Source organism: Sinocyclocheilus anshuiensis, unplaced genomic scaffold (genome assembly GCF_001515605.1).
Source record: "Sinocyclocheilus anshuiensis isolate Anshui unplaced genomic scaffold, SAMN03320099.WGS_v1.1 scaffold923, whole genome shotgun sequence".
Classification (NCBI taxonomy): domain Eukaryota; kingdom Metazoa; phylum Chordata; class Actinopteri; order Cypriniformes; family Cyprinidae; genus Sinocyclocheilus; species Sinocyclocheilus anshuiensis.
This window is the reverse complement of record NW_015544138.1, coordinates 124049-136695: the sequence shown is the minus strand read 5'-3', so window position 1 is coordinate 136695 and position 12647 is coordinate 124049. Positions and strand designations below refer to the sequence as shown.

Sequence of the window (12647 nt, the reverse complement as noted above, 5' to 3'; positions counted from 1 at the left end):
TTTTTTTTTCCACATAATACTATAGTTTTTGTACATGGTTACCAACTGGACATTATCATGTCTGAGTTTGCTTGTACAGCCTAACACTGTTTTCCAAATAGTATAGATTTATGATCAGCCATAAAACTAAAATTACCAGCTATTGCTTTCGGCTAAATGTGCATGGATAATACTCATATTTCATAGGTTGTTTCATGTATGTATAGTTGTGTGTGTGTGTGTGTGTGTGTGTGTGTGTGAAGTCCCTATGGGTTGGTTAGTTGGTTGGTGACCTACTTTGCTTTTTGCACATTATGTAGAAAAGCTTCTGATCAATTCCATTGTGAGCTGCGTCTCCCCAACCAGTAATAACAGTTTAAGACAAAAAAAACACTTAAAATCTCCACCACAACACACACAATCTGACCAGTGCTGAGTGTGTGTGTGTGTGTGTGTGTGTGTGTGTGTGTGTGTGTGTTTGACATCAGTGTTACTGACACAAAAGAGCCTCATTGTTTGAGCGCTGATGCTCACTGACTCCTCCCACTGATGTAGCCACACCCCTCTCGTCATTATTCACAGGCTGAGCTGCTGAAGGGGGCGTGTCCATGTGTGTGTGTGCGGATCTCTCACACACTGTCGGATGCCAGAGGCAGCGGTTGTGCATGCAGGTCTGTGCGGTGACACACGGATGAGAGGCGCTGTGTGTGTGCGAGCCGTTCTGGAGGGAGAGCGAGACGGCTGCCGTATCCCTGAGCACGAGGATGGGCTGCAATCTGTGTAGTTTACAGAAGAGAGAGGAGCATTACAAACTACTGTACGAGATCTCACAGGTGAGACACGCTACTTACCTGAGATTCAGAAGGCTTGTGCTGCTGATCACAGAGTTTCTCATCTGTCAGGTTTCTGGACTTGGTACAGTGGTAATACCATGTGTGCTTTTAGGCATGCTACCATACTTATTTATTTGTACCATGGCAGTAGCATTGGTTTTTTGGACATGTACCGTGGTTTTACAATGGCTTTTTTATGACAATTCTCTATAGGTATTGAGGCTTGCTGTGTTTTTCACATAATACCATAGTTGTACATGGTACTACTTTGTATTTTTGGACATGTAGCATGGTTTACAATGCTTATTCATGGTAATACCATGTATTTGTCAAACAGTACCATAGTTTTTGGACATATACCATTGTTTTACAGTGGTTTTTCAAGGTAATACCATGTATTTTTGGACATGTACCATGGTTCTACAGTGGTTTTTCATGGTAATACCATGTATTTTTGGACATGTACCATGGTTTTACAGTGGTTTTTCATGGTAATACCATGTATTTTTGGAGATGTACCATGGTTTTACATTGCCTTTTCATGGTAATACCATGTATGTTTTCACTTAATACCATAGTTTTTTTGGTTTTCATAGAAATATCATGTATTTGTGACATAATACCATAGTTTTGGGATGCGTACCATAGTTTTACAATGGTTTTTCATGGTAATACCATGTATTTTTCACATAATACCACATTTTTTGGATATGCATCATGATTTTACAAAGTGTTTTTGGTAATACCATATATTTTTCACATAGCGTCATGGTTTTACAATGTTTTTTTTGTGGTAATACTGTGTATCTTTGATCATGGTATTTTGTGTTGTTTTCTCATCCCACATAATACCATATTTCTTGGACATGTACCATTGTTTTACAATGGTTTTTAAGAGTAGTCTTATGTATTTTTCACATAATACCATAGTTTTTGGACATGTACCATGGTTTTACCTCTTTGGGACTTGGCACTCTGGATGTTTCACACTATAAAGGTGCAGTAATATCTTGGTGTTTTGGATATGTGCTGTACAGTAAAACCATGCATCTTTTTCACACAGTACCACAGTTTTCAGACATGTACCATGGTAGTTTCACAGTATTCTTTGGAGTAACATTCAAATGCCATGGTACATGTACAGTATATGGTAATTATTTAGCACCATTGGCATTGAATATATCAAAGTACCACAGTAAAACCACCACTGTACCATGGTACCACCATAGTAGTTCTTGTAGGACTAGTTCTGTTGTAGTAGTAAATAAATAAGCATAAGTGTGAGCAAATACACAAACGGAGCAGTTGATGTTCCTGAGGTTGATTTTTTTGGAGATCTGATGTGCTTGTGGGGCTTTCACATGATTTTGCTGATTATAAACAGTCAAACAGTGAGTCTATAACCAACAGCACATCCAAACACGATCAGTGCTGATTCCCACCGAGCTGAAGGCCTGTAATGTTGAAGATGATCCAGCGTTGATCTTCTCCTGTAGGAGCTGCTGATTGATTCTCTGCTGCGTGTTTCATTAACTCTTATGACGCTGAAGAGCTTTAATAGCCTCTGTATCACACACACACACACACACGCTCGTCATGTTCACGGTGGTCTCATTAGCGCTCGTAGAAAACGATTCTGGGTCCTAATAAAACCTGAAATGTTCCGCTGAGTGTATGACAGGAGATTCACTAGGTTAATTGCTGCCGTTGTTCTGTAACGAGGAGTTTTGACGAATCTCCTCCGGATGGATCGTTTTAATCAGACCGATGAAGATCACGTGGGTCTGATGAGCTTCTGTAGATCACATTTCTGCATTGAAGCATCACCAAAACCACTACTTTAACAGAATTAGGCGATTAATAAAATAGAAATAGTCCATGATTTGAGGATCTGTTGGAAACCCAACCGATTATGTGCTGTCTCAGAGAACTTCTGTGTTTCTTCAAGTATTTCTTGTATTTTCTAGAGTCGATTCTCCTTCCGCTGTGCTTTTATTTGCTTTATTTTGGATTATTTTTCAATATCTTGTGGGTTTTTCCTTTGTGTTGCGTCCTCTGTTGTTCATGCTTCTGCTTCTGAAGGTGCACAGGAGATGAGATCCTCAGATCTGGTGTTTAGTGTTGTGAATCTTCTCTTTGGAGCTGTAGCGTTCAGATTTTTGTGTGTTCAGTAACACAAGCTCTCATCGCGTAAGTGAATGTTTGGCGTTTGAGAGTGTGAGATGGTGTAAACGAGGTGTTCGAGACCGTGTTCACACACACCCACGGCTGAAAGTGTGTCAGTGTGTCTCTCCTTCACTCCTTTCATTTCAGAGACTCTGAACAGTTTGCAGGATTTCTTTCAGACTTTATAGAGGTCTTTCCAGGTCTCTGTAGTTTTTCATGACTTTTGCTGCTGTTACTTTAAGACTTAATGATGTAATAATGGAGTTCCTGCAGCAGCTGAACATCTGCCATTGAGATGAATGGGAATGCTAATGGATAGAGATGCCAGGTATTATATTGACCTCCTCGATTTTTTCTTTTTTTTACTTCATAAAACACATTGCAATGCATTCTGGGATTGCCTTGCAATAGATACATGTAATGCTACCTTACAAATTGTCTGAAACAAGGCGTCTTAAAAGGAAGCTTAATCTTCTGTATATGTACACATATGTTTCCATATACTATTTTCACATAATATCATTGTTTATTACAGGTTTTACAGTGTTTTTTCATCACAATACCTGATTTTTCACATAATATCATCGTTCTTGGACAAATACCATGTTTTTACAGTGTTTTTTTGTCACAATACCATGCTTTTGCACACAAAACTATAGTTTTTGGACATATACCATGGTTTTACAATGGTTTTTCATCATAACACCATGTATTTTTCACATAATACCATAGTTTTACACATGCACCATAGTTTTACAATGGTTTTTCATTATAATACCATTTATACCATACCATACCATACCATACCATACCGTAGTTTTTGGACATGTACCATAGTAGTTTCACAGTATTCTTTGGAGTGCCATTTAAATACCATGGTACATATATACGGTAATCATTTAGCACCATTGGCATTGAATATATCAAAGTACCGCAGTAAAACCACCACTGTACCATGGTACTGCAATAGTAGTTCTTTTAGTATGAGTTCTGTTGTACTAGTTAAACACGGTAAATAAATAAGCATAAATGTGAGAAAATACACAAAAGAGTATACAAAATAAGGGAAAGAATGTATAGATAGATAGATAGATAGAGAGAGAGAGAGATAATGAAGTCAATTCAGGAATATTGTTGTGTGTGTTTGTTGTGGTGTGTTATAAGCGCCGCTGGTGAGAGTGAGAGTCAAACTCAGCGGTGTGTGTCGTTCTCTGGGCTAATTAGTCTTTCTACAGATGCGTGTGGAACACATCGCTGCACAGGAAGTGACATTTCCATCCGCGCTGGTGTTTGTGTGCGTACACTGGGCTCTTTAATTGTCTGCTGATGGTCTATAAGCCCCGTAATGCTGCGCTGGTCTCCAGAGACTTGAGGTCAAAGAGGAGTTCAGTGTATTCTGCAGTGCATGTGATTAAGAGCGCCACCTATAGACTGGTTTAAGTGCTTGGACTGAACTGGTTTTCACATATTCATGGTTGAGATATTTTCTATCAGTTAAGCTCCAGGAATCCTGGGATCCTGTAGGGATGTTTTCTTTTGTGCCACCAACAACGTGTTCAAATGCTGTTATCATACATGCTTTTCTGAAATATTTTCTTATTTTCTTTCAGGTAACAAAGGGATGTTTATGTCTGGTTCAGTGACTCATTTGTTTGTTTATATTTTATTCGTGGTTAATGCAGTTTTAGTAAATATGTTGATTCATATGAGTCATACATTTGTATATATTACATATAAATATAGTGTATATATATATATATATATATATATATAAATTTGTATATATATACTGTATATATAGGTATTGTACTATACCATTCAAAAGGGGTTGGTAAGATTTTAATGATTTTTTAAGTGTTTTATGCTCACCAAGGCTGCAAAAATACAGAAAAACAGTGAAATATTATTACAATTCAAAATAGCTGCTTTCTATGTGAATGTCTGTTAAAGGGGTCATATGATGCGATTTCATTTTTTCCTTTCTCTTTGGAGTGTTACAAGCTCTTGGTGCATTAAAGTGTAATTTATTTCTGTGATCAAAGCTGTATTTTCAGCATCATTACTCCAGTCTTCAGTGTCACATGATCTTCAGAAATCATTCTAATATGCTGATTTGCTGCTCAAGAAATATTTCTGATTATTATCAATGTTGAAAACAGTTGTGCTACCCAATATTTTTTGTGGAAACCGTCATACATGTTATTTTTCAGGATTTACAGATGAACAAAGTTCAAAAGAACAGCCTTTATTTGAAATAATTAATTTAGAATCTTGGAAATCCAGTGTTCGTCAGGTGTGGAATGGACAGCGACATTTGGAGCTTTACAGTGACTTCATAAAATGTGTTTTTCTGAACGTGTGAACTGGACAGGTGTACGCATGTGTGTTTGATAAATGAGTTTCATCACTGCTGGGACAAGTGTGTGTGTGTGTGTGTGTGTGTGTGTGTGTGTGTGTGAGGAACGGCCTGAGGCCCCGGGACCCCTGTGACCCCCTCCTCACCAAACTGTACGCTACAAATGTCCCAATCCATCTCTCTGTCCGGCCGCCTCTCGCTGACTGATGGTCCTCAAACCTCACAGCTGGAACCAGGAACAAAAGACGAGAAAAATGAGCCGCTTGATTGATCTGGTGTCCACAGCCGTGAGATTACCTGCAGAAACACTGAATTCTGACTCCTGATTGTTTCTCTGAGTCTCTTTCCTTCGATTTGTAAGGGAGAGTTGGGAAACCTGTTTGGAAACAGACGTTGTTGTGAGAGATGGAGAGCCGTACATTTTTAAAAGAGGGAATAAGAACGTGTTTAATTCCTCATTGGGATTGTGTTTTAATATCCTGGTTTTCCATGAGCATCTGGCTCTGTGACGCGGAAAACACAGAATCCAATCATAAAAATGGAATTTCTTTACAAAGTGGAATTTGGCAAATTTTGGATGAATATGTAATGCTGTGGACTACTGTTTATGAATATAAAAGCACAAAGACTGCTATTAAGTAGCTTAACCAGCTTTTGATTATTTCATTTGAGAAAACTATCATCAAATACATACAGAAACTCAACCCGCCAAAGTAAAAGTTTGGTTTAACTTGAAGAAATTGTGACGAATGTATTACTATTGTAGAGTAAAATCTACTTCTCAAAATCCTAAAAATAATAATATAGTTTATTAAAACATTATTTAAGGAATATCACACTTTTTTCCTCCATGTTTTAATTTAAATACTAAACACTGTTGTGCAGTGTTTTGTTAGCCAATAAATGAAAGAAACAATTCAAATTTAATTACATTTTAAAAGATGAATTAAATTGTTAAAGTTTTGTGCATTCATTTGATTACTGCTTTTTTTTTTTGCTAACAAATATTATATCATAAAACACAGAATCCAGACAAATTTAAACAGACAACATAGAATTTCTGAAAAACACGATTATTGTTAAAATTTTAATAAATTAAGTTCCGATCATAAAAATCACGTTTAAAGTATAATGTGAAATGTATTGGGATTTTGGACATTTTGGATAAGTAAATCAAAATGCAGTACAGGGAACCAAATTGCAATATGGACTAGTGTCTGTAAATATTAAAATGCAAAATATTAAGTTGTAATATTGTAAATGTGTTAATTGATTGTAAAAGTTTTAAGAATTAAATTGATCAGACGTACTTTTGATTATTGCAATTTAATTAAAGCGTTAAAATATAATCCAGAAAAATGTAAAACCGAGAAACAGAATTTGTGAAAAAATAATACAGGATTCACAGGGCTCTATGCAGGCCGTCGCTCTCATGTAAATTCAGTGACTTGAGTGAATGTGTTGGGGTTCAGCGGGAATGAGCCTCTGGCTGCTGACTCCGTCATTTTTCCAGCTCATTCCGAGCAGGAATATGAAAGAGGAATATTTACAGATCCCTGAGACTGAAGAATCATGGCAGTGTTACATAATCACACATCTATTAATAATGCATGTGTGAATGTGTGTGCTGGCTGAATTGACGCATCACAGTGTTTCAGCTTCTGCATCAATCCATCAAATATTTTGACTCTCGGTTTGTAAGATCTGAATATTGAAAGCATTCAATATGTATATAATTTTCTAGGGTTCAAACCCATGACCTAGGTGTTGCTAGCATCATACAAACTCATTCTTGAGTAGTAGATCATGTAAAATGAGAAGTGAATGAGACTTTATGCTTATAGTACAAACTAAACATTATTTGACTGCAATTAATTCATTATCTTAAGGTGAGACACTACAAACAAAACCATTGTTTTTACATGCACTGCTCAGTTTTGAGATGTTTGGTTTATTTTGCTTCCATAACGTCTTTTCAGACAAGTGGAAAGAAAACTTCCAAAATATACTTTTAAGTGTTTATTTTATGAGACTGTATTTCTGTCTGTAGATTTCAGCTCCAATCGATCTCTTAAAAAGTTTTTACTTCACTTCAGCAACACTTACACACACCAACATTTAGAGTTTTATTCCTCTCTATATTCTGAAGGTTTTTGCTGAGGGGTTTGTTCATATTTCATTCACACCGATTTCTTTAACATTTTAATCTTAAAAACACTGTGATTTTTTTTTCTTTTCTGGCTGTTGACAGTATTTTCTGATTTATGGAGCAATAAAAAGAGAAATCCAAAATCCCTTCTGTAAAAACCTTGAACTCTAATATGTCAACAAAATGAAAGAAAATTTGGAGCCTGGCTTTATCCAATGTTCAGATTTATTTTCTGGAATTGCATGCAAATTAGTGCATATTTAATTAGTTATTTAAACAACATGTCAGAAAATGTGTAATATGAAAAAGTTGACTTCATGCACTGTGAATAATGAGCATGAGCTCAATCTGAAGGAGCATCAGAATCAGATCCAGATCTCATGTGTGATTTGATTGACAGGTGTCATTTGTCTGATTCAGACTGATCTTCATTAACCCATGTGAACCTGATGTATTTACTCTGCGATGAGCTGCAGGTTCTGTTTCATCCGCATTTCATTCATTCCCCATCTGTAGATTGACCTTTACAGACGCATATAAGACCTGAGAAAGACTCTTGAGAGAGACTCTTATCACCTGTGAACACACACACACACACATTCAACTTTCTATTCATCTGTGAATCCTGAAAAATAAAATGTATGATGGTTTCCACAAAAAATATTGTGCAGCACAACTGTTTTCAACATTGATAATAATCAGAAATGTTTCTTGAGCAGCAAATCAGCATATTAGAATGATTTCTGAAGATCATGTGACACTGAAGACTGGAGTAATGATGCTGAAAATACAGCTGCGCATCACAGAAATACATTACAGTTTAACAGATATTCACATAGAAACCAGTTATATTTCACGATTTCTACTGTATTTTTATCAAATATTGGTGAGCAGGAGAGACTTCTTTTAAACATAAAAAAAAAAAATTTCTGACCCTAAACCAGATTTAAACGATTTAGTTTTCCCAGCATATTTAGTCAATTCATAAAATATTGAAACATACGTTATGCATCCAACATGACTTAGTTGACTCTGTATATGTATGTATGTATGGTATGTATAATTTATCTAACACTTCTGTCGGCCAAACATACATGGTCAACAGCTCAAAATGACCACAAGTGAGATCATGTGCTGGTCTGGCCAGTATATTGGTCCATCATCACCATCAAAAACCATTTAAATGTGTGAAATCACTGTAACACGCAGTAACAAGTGACTTACACTGATTTCAGATGCTCATCGGATCAGGATTTGAAGTCATAATGAGGATGTTTTATAAAATGCTAGTGTCCTCAGCTGTGTGTGTGGTTTGGTTGGTCATTAGCGCTGTTATTCTTCAGTTTGAGGTCAGACGAGTCAGTGCCTGCTGATTTCTCTGCAGTGTTGTTAAATGAAATGTAGAGCCTCATTGAACACGTTGTTTTATTGCATCGTTTCTCCAAATCGACCCTTAATGCAGTTGACATCAAGTGACGTGATGAAATGTTTGGTTTCAGTGTGTTTGTGTGTGAACAGCTTGAGCTCTTCTCTTGTGTTGTGAATGGAAACGCACATACATACACACACACTCACACACATGGGCGTCTGTCGCTGGCAGTCGTCTGACCCGCTCTGTCCCGGACAGAAGGAGAACTTGTTAATTAACTTAATTGAGACAGAAATGCTAGAGAGAGAAACTGGAGCAGTTGATGGATGAATGATTGTGAGAAAGTGTTTGGACTGACTGATTTATCAAGCTGAAACGTCTGAAATCAGGATTATTATAGTAAAATACAACTAAAACATTATGGTAATTAAGCATTAACTGAATTAAAAAAAAAACATTTTATTTTACTTTCAAATTTTTTAGTTTAAATTTAAATATTAAAATAAACTAAAACATGCTAAATACTAAAAACATTTTTTGTTTTTGAAATAAAATAAACAATAACTGAAATAAAATAAAATATAACATATGAAATAAAATGTAATGTCAATCGTTTTTAAAAAGTTTTTTTTCAATTAGTTGCCAAGGCAACATTTCTCATTTTCATTTAGTTTAAGTTGAAGTACTACAATAACTAAAACTGTTCAAAAATGTCATTTAAATAAAATTATTTTTAACTGAAATAAAACAAAATATAAAATATGAATTTAAATGTAATGTAAATGTATTTTATTTTAGTTAGGTGCCAAGGCAACATGCTAAATTTCATTAAGTTTTATTGAAAAAAATGAAGGGGGGGGGGATGATAAAATATATAGACACATTTAAAAAAAAAAGTTATATATTACATATGTTATGTTTAATATATAAAAACTAAAAAATAAGAATGGCAAAAACACAACAAAATTACCTATGATTAAAATTATAACAGAAAATTAAAATTTAAAATATGAATAAAAACTGTAATGGTACATTAATGATACTAAAATAATCAACTTCAGACTTAACCAATTACCAGTGTTATTTTAATATCATTAAGATATTATAATAGTTTTTATTCATATTTTGAATTAGTTTTAATTTTTTTGTAATTTTGTTTTGTGTGTTTATTATCATTTATTTATTTTTAAATGTGTCTATATAGTTTTTATTCATTTTTATTTTAGTTTTAGTGAAGTTTTCTTGGGAACTATAGTTGAAATAAAATAACTTCAATTTTCATGTTAAATAAGTAAACGAAAGATTGCTCTGATCTGTCACATATTAGGGGTTAAATAGATCGCAGTTGATCCGTGATACATACGGACGAGACCCTATACTGTTCGGCATGCATGTGATTCGCAGATGAATTTGCAATTTTACACGTTCAAGCAATTTTAAACTATACTTCGATACTCGCGCTGTTCTCGCACACAAAGCGCGCACAAGCATATAGAGACGTGTTTCAGACAGCACGGAAATACTGAGTTGCGTATATGTACACATAAAATTAACTTATGTCAAAAACGCTTCACAGCATTGTCATTGTGCTTTAAAAATTTTCTTTCTTGCTTATCCGAAAAAATTATCCGATCTGTCACTAAAAAAAAAAACACAATATAATGCGTTGAACCACTATAGTACTATGTAATAGCCTAATATATATATATATATTAGGATATATCCCCCCAACCCCTCCATCCCCGGTCTGCGAGAAATTTATCCAAACGTAACCGGTCCGTGGTGTAAAAAGGGTTGGAGACCGCTGGTTTAAACTTCTGCTATACGGTTTTCTGAGTGCACACGGACAGAAAGCGGCTGTCACAGCATGTGAGTACTAAACTAAGTTCTCATTCACACACAAGTTTACGTTACAAACACACATGCGTTACAAAAACAGTGGGTTATGTCTGTGAAGGTAAACAGCTGAGAAATAAATCACATGTTTATTTTAGATCTGTGTGGCAGCAGCAATATACAGTAAATAAATCAATAAATGCACTGCTCTGTTGTCTCTGAGGCTAGGACTCTAAACCATGTTCTGTGCTCGTCTGTGCAGCCAAACACAGAACAGTTAGCATGTTTTGCTCAAACTTTCACCATGGCATTAGAGCTGGTACATCGTTCAAAATGACGGCGCAGTGCGTGGAAACTTACAGATTAAGGGGCTGTAACGTACAGATTAAGGGGCGGTAATATTATAATGAGATCCCTTTGCAACATCACTAGGGGAGCGAATTCAGACGCGCTGGTTTTCTCAGACGCTTGCAGAAAAAGGCTTACCAAAACAAAGTTACTGGGTTCATCTTTTTGACGTTTGCTTGGTTGGTAGATGCACCGGAGACCTGATTATAGCACTTACAACCTGGAAAAGTCAGATTTTCATGATATGTCACCTTTAATGTGTTTTTTATGGTTTTTGTTTGTGTTTTTGTTAACTATAATAACCGGGATTGATGTTTGAGAAACCTGTTTGAAAAGTGTTGCATCAGTGTTGTGATACAGGCATGTTTCTTGGGCCTGTTTCACGGGTGTATTTCTCAGGTGTTTCTCAGGTGTGTTTCTCGGGTGTGTTTCTTGGGTGTGTTACTCGGGTGTGTTTCGGGTGTGTTTCTCGGGTGTGTTTCTCGGGTGTGTTTCTCGGGTGTGTTTCTCGGGTGTGTTTCTCGGGTGTGTTTCTCGGTTGTGTTTCTCGGTTGTGTTTCTCGGTTGTGTTTCTCGGTTGTGTTTCTCGGTTGTGTTTCTCGGTTGTGTTTCTCGGTTGTGTTTCTCGGTTGTGTTTCTCGGTTGTGTTTCTCGGTTGTGTTTCTCGGTTGTGTTTCTCGGTTGTGTTTCTCGGTTGTGTTTCTCGGTTGTGTTTCTCGGTTGTGTTTCTCGGTTGTGTTTCTCGGTTGTGTTTCTCGGTTGTGTTTCTCGGGTGTGTTTCTCAGGTGTTTCTCGGGTGTGTTTCTCGGGTCTGTTTCTCGGGTGTGTTTCTCAGGTGTTTCTCGGGTGTGTTTCTCAGGTGTGTTTCTCAGGTGTGTTTCTCGGGTGTGTTTCTTGGGTGTGTTACTCGGGTGTGTTTCTCGGGTCTGTTTCTCGGGTGTGTTTCTCGGGTGTGTTTCTCGGGTGTGTTTCTCAGGTCTGTTTCTCAGGTCTGTTTCTCGGGTGTGTTTCACAGGTCTGTTTCTCAGGTCTGTTTCTCAGGCGCGTCTCTTCCTCTATTGTTGGTTGTGTTTGTGTCTCAGTGGGATTCTTCTGGTGTGTTAATAAGCAGATGGTCTGTGCTGTTATTGCAGATCTTTGCGCTTCAATGTATACTCTGACATTTCCACAAATGCTCGTACTATCAGAACAGAGCAGCTTTATCACCTGTGAGCGATGCAGGGATACGGGACTCAAAGTGGCGCGAGAGCTTTGTCCGGGTTACGGCAGACCATCTGCGGCCGCCCTGATAAGACAGAGGGTGACAGAGGGCATGATGGGACGCGTCTGGCTGGAAAGCATGATAAAAGAGGAAGGACAAAAGCAGACCTGAATCTATTTACATCTCCACACAAGGAGAGAATCCAACTCCAATACATGAATGACAAAAAAATCTTCTGACAACCACATTTGTGAATACTGACAAAAATGTGGTGTAGAGAAAGATTTCACTCAGAATTTGCTAGAAAATAATTACAAAGTTATTACAAAGAAACAGCATTGAATTAAACATGAACTTTTGAAGTAGAAAGACTGAAATTGTGTTTTCTTGTGCAGTGTACTCTCTATTAA

General features: G+C 36.6%; 1 protein-coding gene across 1 annotated transcript in view; it reads left to right on the top strand.

The window, feature by feature from the left end:
• The first annotated feature begins 589 nt into the window (after positions 1–589).
• Positions 590–12647, top strand: part of LOC107694991 (PDZ domain-containing RING finger protein 4) — a 50249-nt gene continuing 38191 nt past the window's right edge. Inside the window, exon 1 of the mRNA XM_016494742.1 lies at positions 590–812. Within this exon, the coding sequence (XP_016350228.1) occupies positions 744–812 (69 nt within the window). The 5' untranslated portion in view covers positions 590–743. The remainder of the gene's footprint in view (positions 813–12647) is intronic.